Source organism: Tachysurus vachellii, chromosome 7 (genome assembly GCF_030014155.1).
Source record: "Tachysurus vachellii isolate PV-2020 chromosome 7, HZAU_Pvac_v1, whole genome shotgun sequence".
In the NCBI taxonomy this organism is placed as follows: domain Eukaryota; kingdom Metazoa; phylum Chordata; class Actinopteri; order Siluriformes; family Bagridae; genus Tachysurus; species Tachysurus vachellii.
The window spans coordinates 25,577,293-25,592,150 of record NC_083466.1 but is presented as its reverse complement, the minus strand read 5'-3'; the positions used below and the strand labels follow the sequence as shown (position 1 = coordinate 25,592,150).

General features: G+C 39.0%; 2 protein-coding genes across 2 annotated transcripts in view; one reads left to right on the top strand and one right to left on the bottom strand.

The window, feature by feature from the left end:
• mylk4a (myosin light chain kinase family, member 4a) overlaps nucleotides 1-7,047 on the bottom strand; it is a 34,878-nt gene extending 27,831 nt beyond the window's left edge. The window contains exons 1-2 of the mRNA XM_060875153.1: nucleotides 6,815-7,047; nucleotides 1,502-1,688 (exon numbers count right to left, since the gene is read on the bottom strand). Coding sequence (XP_060731136.1) covers nucleotides 1,502-1,688; nucleotides 6,815-6,870 — 243 coding nt within the window. The 5' untranslated portion in view covers nucleotides 6,871-7,047. The remainder of the gene's footprint in view (nucleotides 1-1,501; nucleotides 1,689-6,814) is intronic.
• wrnip1 (WRN helicase interacting protein 1) lies at nucleotides 2,460-13,699 on the top strand. The gene is made up of 7 exons (XM_060875154.1): nucleotides 2,460-3,101; nucleotides 4,932-5,126; nucleotides 6,885-7,108; nucleotides 10,831-11,045; nucleotides 12,581-12,736; nucleotides 12,933-13,012; nucleotides 13,134-13,699. Exons 1-7 carry the CDS (start codon nucleotides 2,514-2,516, stop codon nucleotides 13,410-13,412), a joined length of 1,737 nt encoding a protein of 578 aa, XP_060731137.1. The 5' UTR covers nucleotides 2,460-2,513; the 3' UTR covers nucleotides 13,413-13,699.
• The last annotated feature ends 1,159 nt before the right edge of the window (nucleotides 13,700-14,858 follow it).

The window sequence follows — 14,858 nt, the reverse complement described above, 5'->3', positions numbered from 1 at the left end:
CTCTCTCTCTCTCTCTCTCTCTCTCTCTCTCTCTCTCTCTCTATCTCTCTGTCTATCTCTCTCTGTCTCTGTCTCTCTCTCTCTCTCTCTCTCTCTCTCTCTCTCTCTCTCTCTCTCTATCTCTCTCTGTCTCTGTCTCTCTATCTCTCTCTCTCTCTATCTATCTCTCTCTCTCTCTCTCTGTCTCTCTGTCTCTCTGTCTCTCTCTCTCTCTGTCTCTGTCTCTCTCTCTCTCTCTCTCTCTCTCTCTCTCTCTCTCTCTCTCTCTCTATCTCTCTCTCTCTCTCTCTCTCTCTCTCTCTCTCTCTCTCTCTCTCTCTCTCTCTCTCTCTATCTACTGTATCTCTCTGTCTCTCTCAGTCCAGAATAAATGTTATATTTAATACATCTGTTATCCCTTCTGTTTTAATTAATACATCTGCAGTAGCAATCTATGAAGCATATATTTATATCAATATACCAGTTTTGTTCACGCACTTGACTTTGATCGACATGTCCATAAAACTGACATTAAAACAAATTGATGTTGATGTTAAATTTAAAATAAATAAATCATGCTATTTGTCACTGGGGTAGTGACAGATAAATATCACACTGCTCAGGATATTAATGTCCACGTTGTTGAAGAATAATAATGAACTTGCATCAGTGAGTATAAACACACACACAGACACACAAACAAAGTCATAAATCAGGTGAAAAGAAGAGAACCAGAAGAGGACTGATGGAGTAAACTATGCTCTCATCTCTGACACACAGAGGATGCTGAGTCTGGATACTGATGATACTGATACTGAAGAGACTGATGATAACAGGAAGTGAGCATGTCTAATAGAAGCACACCAGCAGGACACATGTGTCTCAAGGGTTCTTGGGCTGATCTGGCCTGAATGTGAAAGGTTAATAAGCTGTCTTAGCGCCACCTTGTGGACTGAGCATGCGCATCACTCTTGTGCTCCAACTTGGTGCACTGGTGTGAAGGAAGAGGAGAGATGTTATGGAATTTGAATATTTCACTGTCAGTACATCACAGTTGTACCACACTGAAAAGCAATCAATGTCCAATCAGAGCTCTGAGCAGGACTCAGGGGCGTGGCTTTAATCAGAAACAGGCTTGGAGAATAAATTACTGCTGCAACAGCACCATGGAGGATATGATACTCAGTTTCATGTGAAAATTGCTCTTTTATCAAGAAGAAGAAGAAGAAGAAGAAGAAGAAGAAGAAGAAGAAGAAGAAGAAGAAGAAGATTGACTGAGGTTTTATTAAAATTACATTTTAGCTTTTATCACATTCAGTTCTGTTTTCATTGATTAAAACTGTCTGATGATGTCAACCGACTGTAGTTATTTCCTTTAATTGTATGTTTGATTAAATCTCTATATTGTTTGTGTTCTCAGTCACTATCTTAAATTGTGTGTGTGTGTGTGTGTGTGTGTGTGTGTGTGTGTGTGTGTGTGTGTGTGTGTGTGTGTGTGTGTGTGTGTCAGAGAGTAATCTACCTGTTGAAAATGTCCCTGAAGCTCAGTAAGTTTGAGCTCCCAGAAAGAGCGCATGATCTCCACTCTGTCCAGGTGGAGGAAGAATCCCCTGTTGGTTCTGACCTGCTGCTTGGGGGTTGATGAATCTGGAGCTCTGATCTTCATCACTGGGGAAACTTCACCATCCAGAGTCTTACAATTATCTGAGCTACAAAGGAAACACAGGGGAAATATATTTATTAGAAATGAGTAGAAGAAGAAGGAAGCCGCTAATGAAATTACACGATCTGAACAACAGATGGCGACATTTAGTCGTGTTAAAGTGAATATGCACTAACAGGAATTAGTAGAAGAATTATAACGAAGCCGCTACAAATGTAAATACAACAACAACAACAACAACAACAACAACAACAATAATAATAATAATAATAATAATAATAATAATAATAATAATAAAAACATTTTTTAATTCCGAATGTCAAACTGACAATATAAATGTGTTATATATATTATATTATATTATATTATATTATATTATATTATATAAGAATAACAGCAACAAAGCCGCAAGTGCACTTACACAATTTAAACAGCAGATGGTGCAATACGTTTTGTTTAGAGTGTATGCATTTATTAGAAATGAGTAGAAGAAGAAGGAAGCCGCAAATGTAATTACACAAGTTGAACAACAGATGGCGACATTTAGTCGTGTTAAAGTGAATATGCACAAACAGGAATTAGTAGAAGAATAATAACGAAGCCGCTGCAAATGTTCACACAACAACAACAACAACAACAATAATAATAATAATAATAATAATAATAAAACAACACTTTTTTTCCCGAATGCCAAACAGGCAATATAAATGTGTCCACTAGGTGGCAGTAAAAGGCTCGTTTAAGTGGTTTAATGTCATTAAACAAGAAGACTCAGACGAAGTGTTTATGTAGTGCACTTTATGTTCACTATGGAGTCATTTGGGACTGAAGCTTTAATCCCTGACGTCAGACTCATTTAGCGGGAATAATAATGATGGCGGATACCGTGAAATGTCCGGTTTGTACTGGGGATTTTAAATCCAGTGAAATTAACTTTCATTTGGATAAATGTTTGGATCAAAGCTGGAAAAACGAGGACGAGCATCGAGAAGGTGCCGAACCTCCGGCTAAAAAGTCCCGCGTTAGCAGCGAGACTGAAACTGGGACTGGGACTGAGACTGGGATTAGGACTGGGACTGGAACTGAGACTGGGATTAGGACTGGGATTAGTGGATTGGAAGTGAAAGCACATCGACCTGCAGGTGGCGTGTTTTCAGTGTTCAACAACAAGAAGTCGTTTTTAGCGTCCAAACCTTCGGCTACCGAAAGCGTCTCATCAGAAAGCGCCACACGTCCGGAATCAGATTCAGGAAACCGGAAACATTGCGCTGAAGCTGAGATGCTGAACCAAAAGCTGCTGAGTTCAGACAAACCTCTGGCTGAGAAGATGAGGCCCAGCACCCTGGAGGAGTATTTCGGTCAGAACAAAGTGTTAGGAGAACAAACACTGATCAGGTCTCTGCTGCAGTCGCAGGACGTCCCGTCTCTGGTCCTGTGGGGACCTCCTGGATGTGGAAAGGTGTCCCAACACACCACATTCATTAGGACTAAAACACTTCAGGGTGTGCTGTTATAGCACAATAATCAACCTCACGATGAGCAGAAGCCGATTCTGTTCTTATAACAACTCTTTTCATTTATTAAATGAAACAGTTTAAAGTTGTCCACCAGTCAAGACGGTTCTCAGATGCGTTAAAGCAGCTATAAAGGTTTTTCTTAAAGACTTCGTTAAACATTAACCCGATCTACGATTACACGCATTTATGACATACTTTTCTGTCTTCTATACACGTCTTCCTCCATGCAACTGTTACTACAGAAACAATATCGTCTCTTTTTCCTTCTCCCAAAGTTGACAAGAGAGAAAAAGAAAACCTCGTCATGTTACCAAGAAACTAGAACGCTTTACAAACCAGGAAGCTTCAAACTAAATATTTTATATATATATATATATATATATATATATATATATATATATTATTAGCGATATATTATTTATTGTTGACGCTCTGAGCAGCAACAGATTTCGCACTGTTTTACACATTTAGTAAATGGGCTACGACACAGATTGTATTTCCAGAGCCGACGTCGGGGTCACGGTGTCCCGAGCCGCCTTTCCATGTGAGACACTCAGTTCTCGGGTGAGACAGCCGGTGCTGACAGCAAAGCCTCTTCAGCTGCTGTGGAACGTAACCCAGCCCTGTCCTGCCTCGCCATATCAAAGACGAGCTTTTTTTTTAAGGCCTTGGCCTTTTCTCCTCCTCTTGCTTTCTGGGGGTTCGTCACTTTATATAGTTCAGGCGGTGAACCCTTGACATTGATCCAGCCTTTCCATTGCACTTTGCCTCACACACAGTGGTGATGTTTATACAGCTGTATTTTACGACTCCACGTGGATGTTAGATAAATAGTTTTTTTTCCTCTGTTATGGCGGACGAGAATGTTAGGATAGTTCAGTAAACATCTGAGACGGCTGAGTGTGAGTCCAGATCATAAATCTTCCCCTGAACGAGTTCTAAATTAATCACTGAAATGGTTTTAAAGGAATTTTCTGCCCAGGCTCATCCCTATTCCAAACCTGTTCACACAACCCAAAAGTGGATGTCTAAGGACAGATGTTGAATTAGTGGGTGTGGCCTTTTATTATTTTCCCCATGCATCGTTTAAATATTGGTCCTGATGCAGGAGAGTCAGTCTCATACCAATTAGTTAAATTAGAATTAATCCTAATTTATTAAATAATAAGATAATTTTACTGAGAGCAAGTTGGTGTAGTTTTTGGGTTATTGGGGTTTGGAGTAAACCTATTAAAGTCAAGTGGCAGGTCAGTCAACTTTATAATAAACTGAATGACTGAAAGTGTTTGGACACGTGATTATCACACTTGTACGTGCTTCTCATTCCAGATGTATTGCCCTTTTGCTGGAATAATGAGCTCCACTCTTCTGAATAGTCTTTTTATTAGATGTTTAGGGTGAATAGGAGCCTGATGGGGATATTTCATGTGCATTCAACCACAAGAGCATTAACGAGATCAGGCAGTGATGTGGGAGCTGGACAGCTTTCCAGTTCATCCCAAACGTGTTCAGTGGGGTTGAGTCAGAGTCGAGGCTCTGTACAGGACGCTCAGGTTCTTCCTCTACAAACTTAACACACCATTAACACACTGTGTGGGAACAATTCTGGGTTAGAACAACATATGAGTGTGATGGTCAGGGGTGCACAAACATTTGGCCAAGTTGACTGTTTATTGAGCAACCTAGAAAGTTTTTTGTTTTTTCTCTTTGCAGTTCATCAGTGATTTTGAAGGAATCTGACTCAGGGTTTTGGCTTTCTGGTGTGTTTACAGACGACTCTGGCCCACATCATTGCGAGCTCCAGTAAAAAGAAAGGCACGGCGCGCTTCGTGACTCTCTCAGCCACCAGCACGTCCACCAGTGAGGTGCGAGAGGTGATCAAACAGGCGCAGAACGAGCTCCGACTCTGCAAGAGGAAAACCATCCTGTTCATCGACGAGATACATCGCTTTAATAAATCCCAACAGGTCGGTTCTGTTTTCTATTTATTTATATTTTGAGAAATGTTGGCAGTGAACATAACATGTAACTTCTATTTAAGCAGGCAGGTCACAATGAATTCTCATGGTTCTTTCCACATGGCCCACAAGACAGTAACTGTTCATAACACAGAATATAAAGGAGTAATAGCTTTATTAAGCTTACACTATATGCACTAAACGACAGTAAATCCACATTTGAGATTTAACCGCCGAAGAAGAACAACTCTAATTTACTACGTAACATTAGTGCGTATGTTTAAGGTATAATAGTAATTATGTTTGTGAGATTCTAATCCTAGTGATCACCTGCAGAGCAAACGGTTTTAATTTGTGTATTAATTCCTCAACATTCTTAGAAAGAGTTCAGCTACTCGGAAAGATCAGACGAATCAGACACACGAGCCGGGAGCGTACGGTATATGGGGCAGATGTTATGCCAAGCATCCCGACTGCCGGTCCTCAGAGGCATCGGTACCGAGGAAACACACTGACAACAGTCAGTGCAGAGGATTTGTTCAGATTGGTTTTAAAAAGCACAGAGGGCTTTAGAGTGCACCTTTATTTATTTTCCATCTGAGGAACACCGATATAATGCCGTTACGATATCAAAGCCTCATTGTTGTGCAGGGAATTTTTACACGCATGGGATCGTACATGTCATCATGTCGTTTTTGTTAATTATAGATTTTGCCACAGAAATAAAGCATAATTGTATTTTCACACATTTTAGACTGCACAAAGTGGACAGAATTAGCACGTTGTAGTAAACACTACCACTGTAGCTGCTACTACACATGTTTTAATTAAAACAGAAGGGAGACTTGCAGCATATGGATATTAAACTTGGATTACTGTGTTTAAAATGTGCCAGCTGTAATTCTACATTTTATAGATGGATTTTAAAGAAGCTTGTGCTTTGATTTCAAATATTTACAAATATTTGACCCAAATATTTAATCCTTGAAATGCATAAATTACTTATTATTGTATTGATTTAGTGTTTTGTTGTACTGTACAAGACTATAACACTTAATAATACATGGCTCTAAATGTAGAATTAATTCCACCTTTTTTCAACCTTAGAACCATCAGAACTTTGATTCACTCACTGACTCACTCACTCACTGACTCACTGATATACTCACTCACTGACTCACACACTCACTCACCGACTTACTGATTTACTCACTCACTCACTGACTCACTGACTCACTCACTCACTCACTGACTCACTCACTCACTCACTGACTCCCTAACTCACTCACTGATTTACTCAGTCACTGACTCCCTCACTGACTCACTCACTCACTGACTCACTCACTGACTCACACACTCACTCACTGACTCATACACTCACTCACTGACTCCCTCACTCACTGACTCCCTAACTCACTCACTCACTCACTGATTTACTCACTCACTGACTCCCTCACTGACTCACTCACTCACTCCCTCACTGACTCACTCACTCACTGATTTACTCACTGACTGACTCACTCACTGACTCACACACTGACTCACACACTCACTCACACACTCACTCACTGACTCCCTCACTGACTCACTCACTGACTCACACACTCACTCACTGACTCACACACTCACTCACTGACTCACTGATTTACTCTCTCACTGACTCACTCACACACTCACTGACTTACTGACTCACTCACCTTCCATGAGTGGCTACACTTGTGATGCTCAGGACTTTTTTGTCTTTCCCTCCCATCTTGTTCTCCTCAGGACACTTTTCTGCCTCACGTAGAGTGCGGGACGATCACACTGATCGGAGCGACCACAGAGAACCCGTCGTTTCAGGTGAACAGTGCTCTGCTGAGCCGCTGCAGGGTTCTGGTCCTTGAGAAGCTGAGCGTGTCTGCGATGAGCTCGATATTGCAGCGGGCTGTGGATTCACTCGGGCTGTCTGTGTTGCCGAATGACAGCTCAGGACCGGACGGCTCGACAGAGTAAGTTTGTTTGTGTCTGTGTGTCTGACTAATCCTCGTTATCACTGCACTTTTGGAATTCTAGTCGGCCTGCCTAGCACTCGGTAAAATATCTGCCCTGATCGCTGAGTGGCTGTAAAGTAGCACTAGGCTCTCTCATCGTTCCTCTTTTAGTTGTTTTACTGCCTGAAGCTGGAAGGTTTCCGACAAATGACCCTCCCTGTCTTTCCAGTCTGGTAGCTGGAGATTGTGTGTGTGTGTGTTGGATAAGAAGAGACAGTTGGCAGGTGAATAGAGGCGAGTGTCAGGTTTTCGAGAGATGCCAGCTCCATGGAAGCCCCGCTGTAAACATGATGCTGTTTGCAAATGAATTTTCCTTCTTCACAGAGCAACTGTCCATTTAATCAGTTAAACACAATAACACACGAGTTTATGAGTCAAACACAACACAGACTCTGAATGTGACTTTTTTTTTTTTTTTTAAAATAGGATGAATTTCTGTTAATCTCCTTAAATATATTTTAGCTTTATTCCTCAGTTATAATAGAGAACATTTCATTGTCTAGTATAAATCCTCAACATAGAGGATCTAGAGAGAACTTTATACTTAACTTTTAAACAAGTGCTTTATTAAAGTCTTCTATATAAAAACATCTTCACTAGTATTAACATAAATGTGTTCATATTTATGTTTCTGCTGACATTAGATGTAGACTAATAATAGTCATTGCTCTATTCACCGATAACAATCTGGTGGTTAGATTTTCATTTTTTTAAAAGATAAGCCTTTAAAAACAGCCCTTTCCTGGCAGTTTAACATACAGTGTATAAGGGATTTACCACATTACGTTATATGTACCACTATATTCTAATATCTGCATATTGTATAGTGTTTTATCCTTCTTTCAGTTTACAACCTGTTGTCTAAATGAACACATTTTTTTTTATTAAAGAGAATAACGTACTGTTTATCTATTATATTATCTAGATTCTAATTAAAGTTGTGTAATTTTGTAGTCTGTAATTTTTCCTAAAACCGCTTCAGCTTACCAACTGTTATCACTAGGGCAAAAATAATGGTAGTGCAAGCGCGTTCTAAACCTGTGATTTGTGTTGATGTATTCATTAAGTTCAGTAGATTGCAGTCTAAAGAAGCTTTTAACATCCAGTCTCAAGTTATTATGGCGCTACAGATACACATCCTTATACGTATAAAAATGGCTTTGAGTTTCTGTGGGGTTTTTTGTTGGATCTAGGTAATATTCTGAGGCTTTTAAAGAGAAATGTTGGCTTCTTTCAATAGATATATGACTTAACATGCTGTTAAAATTAAGATGAACATTTCTTTGAAAGATGCAATGTCATTTGCAGTATGTCCAGTACAAATACATTTTATTCCCAGCCTAGCATTAATGGGTACACGGTGATCTGTATCACATACAAGCAGCAGGTTGGATCCAAGAATCTAACTGTGTTGCTATGTTAGGCTGTTACTTTATATATTACAAGTTCTTATAAGTATATATCATATAAGTTCTTCTTCTGACATTAATAGTTTAAGTCAAATTAGTTCAAACTTAAAAAATAATAATGAATAAACGGAGCAGTTTGTCCTCCCAGCATCTGAGCTTGTAATCCTCAGCAGATTTATGATGTCCTGTCAGTTTTAAGAGAGCTCTGTGTTCAACAGACCTCACAGCCTCAGGACTGCCCAGATAGTTGGCCTTGTTTTCGGTCATCATCTTCCTTATGCTTAAACACCTAGTACTCGTTTGGTTTAGAATTTTACAAGGTGTCAAGTGGTGACGTCTCCAGAAGACCCAGTGCTTCCAACTGTGTGCTGTTTGTTGTCCGCTGTCTTGGTGAACACCTGAGAATGAAATGTCAGTTATGACGAACAGCATGAATACTATTGACTGAATTAGCATACAGGGAAAATATTGCTACAGATGTTTGTATCCCAAAAATTCAGTAGCGGAAACATCATGCGTGACCCTGTGTCTTTTTTCCTGTCGATGAAATCATCATTAAATAATTACGGGAGAAACTTAGCTCACTGACTATTAAGGTTTCCTTCCCAAGCATGTCCAGATCCACACAGGCTTCACACATTCATCTTCACTAATCACTTTACTGGTTGTGATGGATCCAGAGTCTCTCCATGGGTCACTGGTAAACGTGGGAATATTTCCCATATTGGACACACTAACTCACACAAATTGTGTGTTTTGGGGCGTTTGGAGGAAACCAGTGAACCCAGAGGAAAACCACACTGACTCAGTGAGACTGTAATGTCACCGGTATTCTTGTATTGTACTGAAACTTTCATTTTTACTCAGAGAACTTGAATATATAAGTCCATAGTAATCTGTGAATTTCTTCACAGAAAGTTTATTTACCTCTCTGTCGGTCTGTCTGTCTGCTTTTTTAGCTGTTTATCTTTCTAACTAAGCCACACTCGAGATATAGTTTTTAGAACTTAACTTAGTCATATAACAGATTTCAAACATTTTCCTAGTATCTCTTTTCCTGCCTCCTAAAGCACTGCAAAAAAAAAAAAGACATCTTAGCAACTTCAAATATATTGAATTATATAGTCAAAATTCTGATAGTTGAGACCCAGCTGAACTTGGTGTCCCGTTCACGGCCTGCTGACTCAACAATAACCCCATCCATGTCAGGAAGTCCAGCACAAACCCTGTCTCAGTTTCTGGAGAAAATTCCACTGAGTAACCTGAGTCACTTTTGGACTCGTCTGTATCGCCTGGTTACCAGAGACACCCACAGAAGGTCAGGAAGCCGTAACACAGCCCATCACTGTCAAGACTGAATCAGGATTTAGGTACGACTTCCTACACAGGCTTTATGAATGATGTGTAAATGAATGAAAGGTCTTTTAGGAGTAATCCCTTACATTAATGTAGGGTTCTGCTCAGTTTAGCTCAGTATTAAGACATTCCTACTGTTCACAGATGGAGGCAGTTTTATATCTGTTGACTCAGGTCCCTATCATTATTTTTTCCTTCTTACCTCTTTATCCACATTCACTGTCACAGCTTTCATTAGTCCAAACTTACACTAGTTAAAGTTTTCCACCAGCAATCCTCATACATCTCAGAAGAGTGACATTTATAGTCTAGCGCCATTTTTAGCTTTATCCTAATCCTGGATTTAAATGTCTCTATAGACAAAAGGGAGTTTTACAAGGTCGCACACACATCCTGCTGCTTCGGTATACACAACTGCTTTCTACTCAAAACCGTCAATCAGAAATGCATGGAGGTACTCGAGCAGAAATAGCACTTGTGTCAGCAGCGTTTGTGCTTCTATAGTCACAAACCCTTCTGTTATGGTAAGAAACTGAGCCTGCTTTAGGCTTTCATTATGTGGAGTTTGTGCGTTTTGTGCTTCATCAGTCAGCAGTGAACAATTGTCCTGCTCCACTATGAAGTACCAGTAATTACTGTTGCAGGAATCTTGAACACGTACTGTACCTACAGTCAGAATGGAAAACTAAATAAAAACTAAACGAAATAAAAATCTAGTGGAAAGAAGATTTTTCCTGTTTCCCTCGCTCTCAGTCCCCCCTTTCTTTCTTTGTTCTTTCTTTCATTCTTACTTTCTTTCTTTTATTCTTTCTTTTCTTCATATCTCAGTATTTTCTTTGTTTGCTTTCTCTCTCTCTCTCTCTCTCTCTCTTTCTCTCTCTCAGGGTTAAACGCTCTGTGTGTGTCTGTGTGCAGGAGGCAGGTGTGTATCGAGCAGAAGGCCCTTGACACCATTGCTCACCTGTGTGATGGAGACGCTCGAGCAGCTCTCAACGGCCTACAGCTGGCCGTGCAGGCTTGTGTGAACAAGACCCTCAGCGCAGAGACACGCACTCCTCAGAACATCGTGGTCCAGGAGAAACATGTCAAAGAGGGTTTACAGAGATCCCACATCCTCTACGACAAAGCAGGCGAGTACAAAGTTTGTGTTTCAAATTTCCCAAAAAAATCCCAAAGAAAATGTGTGTACGTTTGAACAGGTGCCTGTTTTTCAAGACGCTATTTTTCTTTGCCTGATCTCACATGCTGCTTTATTGCTCATGAAGTGCGCTGTGTTGGTTCTACAGCAGTAATACGTCATGCCTAATGTAGGACACATAGAGAGTTAATAGGAAGACACTGGAGATCCAGCCTAAGATTTTGCTGAACACAGAAATACCAAATGTAATCTGCCAGTAAAAAACAAATTTAGTTGTATTCTTCCTTGCAATTTTGAAATTATTTAGCATGCTACTTTTTAGTCATTGTACTTTTATGATCAAATCAGATTTAAAGGCCATAAAACAGTGACCTCTGGGGAAAAACAAAAATACAGATATAAACACTATTAGCATGTGATACTGATATCCCAAGCCTGCTGTGCTCTGAGTCTGCTATTTGGCACCAGAAGGTTTCTAATGTGTCAACAGCCTGTTGGGGTTTGAGATGGATTAATTAGTGGCGTATCACTATTACAAATTAGAGCTTCTAGGGTATGACATAATGCATCACGAGGTGTATTGTGTTAATATATGAATCTCATCGTGCTAATTAGCTTTCTGTTAATTACACAACTGATGCAGTTGCACTGTTTGAACACCAGAGGTTCTTTAAACACCAGAGGTTCCACATGGATCACAATGAAAGACACATACAGTAAGTTATATGACAGCAATGTTCCCTCCTCTAAAAGTTAGCACTTCATTAGCTTTCAGATGACATCAAACCTACACTGCTGACAGAGAATGAGGCAAAGTGAGTGGCCTTTTTAACCAACTTTAAAGCTTTTCCAGTTGAATTGACACCTCATGCAGTGCTACAGAGCAAATTATGTTTCAGTCGATCATTTTCCCTGGGTCAGAAACTTTTTAACGTTTTTAAGATATGGTGAGCATATATTTAAATTTCATAGCATTTTATACAAACAGAAATGAAAATTGTTTGCGTTATTTAGGGTTCAGAAATAAAGCAATGAGTCTTTTTAGACATAGTTTTTCTTCATTCGAGATTTGTTCAAAAGATTCAGGATCATGAGCCATATATAAGCCAGTATTGTTAATTGAATCAAATCACACAGAACCGGTTTCAAATCTTGATACACATTGGTCTACTGTTTGGATGGCATATTAGTTTCGGAACAGGTTTTATGCTGGAGGCCATTTTTATCCGGGCTCGGGACCGGCTGGGTTAGAGGCCTGCCCGGGAATCGAACCCAGGCCCTGGCAATGAGAGTGCAGGATGCTGCCACTGGACCACCAGGGACGCTGATCTACTGGTTGAATAAAGTGTATAAAATCAGCAATTCTATAAACTTTATAATACATCGTTCCACTTGTAGTTTGTGCTCATGTGTAAGAGCAACAGCGTTCCAGTCTATACTCTATATCAGGTCAGTTTTTTCCCAGAATTTTCCTTGGGTTTGTCATCTGGATTGTAGAAACCAAAAAAGAAAATATCTGACTTACAGGTGAGGAACACTACAACTGCATCTCAGCCCTGCATAAGTCAATGAGGGGCTCAGATGAAAACGCTTCCCTCTACTGGCTGGGCCGAATGCTGGAAGGAGGTGAGGACCCGCTGTACGTGGCACGCAGGCTGGTACGCTTTGCTAGCGAGGATGTAGGTGAGTTAGTCATGAGGTTGTGGATGAGTTATGAGCTAAAATAATATACATACAATACAATTATTTATATGACTAAACAGCACATGATCATATTGAGTTAAACAAACCTTTGTAAAGTCTTAGAAATGTTTGCGAAATTGCACTTCTCCTCATCTCCTGTGTAGAATATTTTAAAATATTCTGCTCTTTTTTTAAGGTTTAGCTGATCCTTCTGCGCTCCCTCAGGCCGTGTCTGCGTTCCAAGCCTGCCACTTCATCGGCATGCCCGAATGCGAGGTAAACATTCATCCACATTTGTAAGAATATAATATAAACGTTACTATAAAGATTTATAACTGATTAAAATCAGGAGCAATCGGTCGGCGCTTTACCTGTAAACATTTATCTACTTGTCTAGGTGATCCTAGCACAGTGTGTTCTCCACCTGGCCAGGGCTCCTAAGTCTGTCGAAGTGTATAAGGCTTATAATAATGTTAAGGCCTGTCTGAGGAACCACAAGGGGCCTTTACCCCCAGTGCCACTTCACCTCCGCAACGCTCCCACCAAGCTAATGAAGGAGCTAGGCTATGCTAAAGGCTACAAATACAACCCAGCATTCAACGGGCCAGTGGACCAAGAATATCTCCCTGAGGAGCTCCGTGGCATCAACTTTTTCAACTGGACACCATCTGACTGATAAACTCGTACCACTTTTTGTACATGGGACTGTTTGCTGCTATCCTTACACAGTCACTGTTTATCTGATTAATAATCATACAGTTTGCACTTAAATGTCATGTGTGATCATGACCAGCTTTTCTCACTTATCATATTACATTTACTTTAATTGTTTTTTTGTAATAAGCATACTGTAAAATATTTTTGTACGGCACTGTAATTAAATAAGTTTCATTATAAAAGTCTTTTTTTTTTTTTCTTTGAAATTTATAGGTTTGGAAATTCTTTCCTTCATAACTTTGTTCTTTTAGAATTTTTTTTTTTTCCTCAGAATTTATTTTTGAAATTGATTTCATTTTCATTTTATTTCTTTTATAAATTATTATCCAAAAACTAATTCTAAGATTTAAAACAATTTATTCAGAAATTTAAGATTTCTTTTTTGGAATTTCTTTTAGAAATAAATTTAGAATTGCCTTGTTTCTGTCTTGCAATTTCTTTTATTTATTTTGGAAATCTTTGTTTCAGACTTTTTACATTTCTTTCTTTCCTGATTTCTTTCTTTAGAGTAGAATTTCATTATACACTTTTCGCCGTACCAAATATGGACAATCGCCGATAAAACCTTTTTCATAATAAACCTGTTCACTTTCCAAAAATATGGCAGAGAGCAGTATGAAAGCCGAAAACTTAGTACTTATTGGTGAACTGAAACAAAGGATATGCATCAATTTATAAAAATTCCCATCGCAAAAATCAAGCACTGGCTAAACTGACCCCACTCTCCCTGTGCATCGACTCAGATTGTAAATGATGTCGGCTGGGAATTGTAATAAGCAAGCAACATTAGAAGGCAAATAGGCTGACATGAGCACATGCTATTGCCTTAATTATAAATAAACATATAATGTAGTTAAAGTGAACACACCTTTGAAAGAAAATAAGACCTAAAACACAATAATACAAGTAACTATGGCTGTGTTCTCTAACTATTGCAGGTCTTCATGCCTGACTCTGCATGACTAGCTCATTTGCTATGCAACCTGACTTAAGCAAAATATTTTGCTAAATTCACAAACCTAGAATTTGGTTTGTGGACCAGCTATTTTTAATCTTATTTGCAAGCTAATTAAAAATAATAATAATAATTAACTAGCTAGCTAAATAAATATATATATATATCTTCAAAGCAATAAACAATGCTAGAGGGGCTGGTTAATTTGTCAATTTTGTTAATTTTAATGGTCGTGCTGTTTGAGATTCTTAATAAGTATTTTAAAAGTCAAAATTAAAATTTTAGGAATAAAATATGTTTTTTTTTTTTGTTATTTTAATCTTGGAATTTTATTTTGAATATTGTTTGAATATTTTTCTGCTTTCGAAAGCAAAGTGTAACCTACATTTTGTTTATCAGTTATAGTTTGGAGAATCGTTAAAAGTGTACGATATTAAATATATTAATATG

Bases quoted from the DNA above. Each gene is read 5' to 3' on its own strand.
- wrnip1 (XM_060875154.1), top strand. From the start codon at position 2,514: ATGATGGCGGATACCGTGAAATGTCCGGTTTGTACTGGGGATTTTAAA. The intron at 5,127-6,884 runs GTCGGTTCTGTT...TGTTCTCCTCAG, and splicing joins GCTTTAATAAATCCCAACAG to GACACTTTTCTGCCTCACGT. The intron at 7,109-10,830 runs GTAAGTTTGTTT...GTCTGTGTGCAG, and splicing joins GGACCGGACGGCTCGACAGA to GAGGCAGGTGTGTATCGAGC.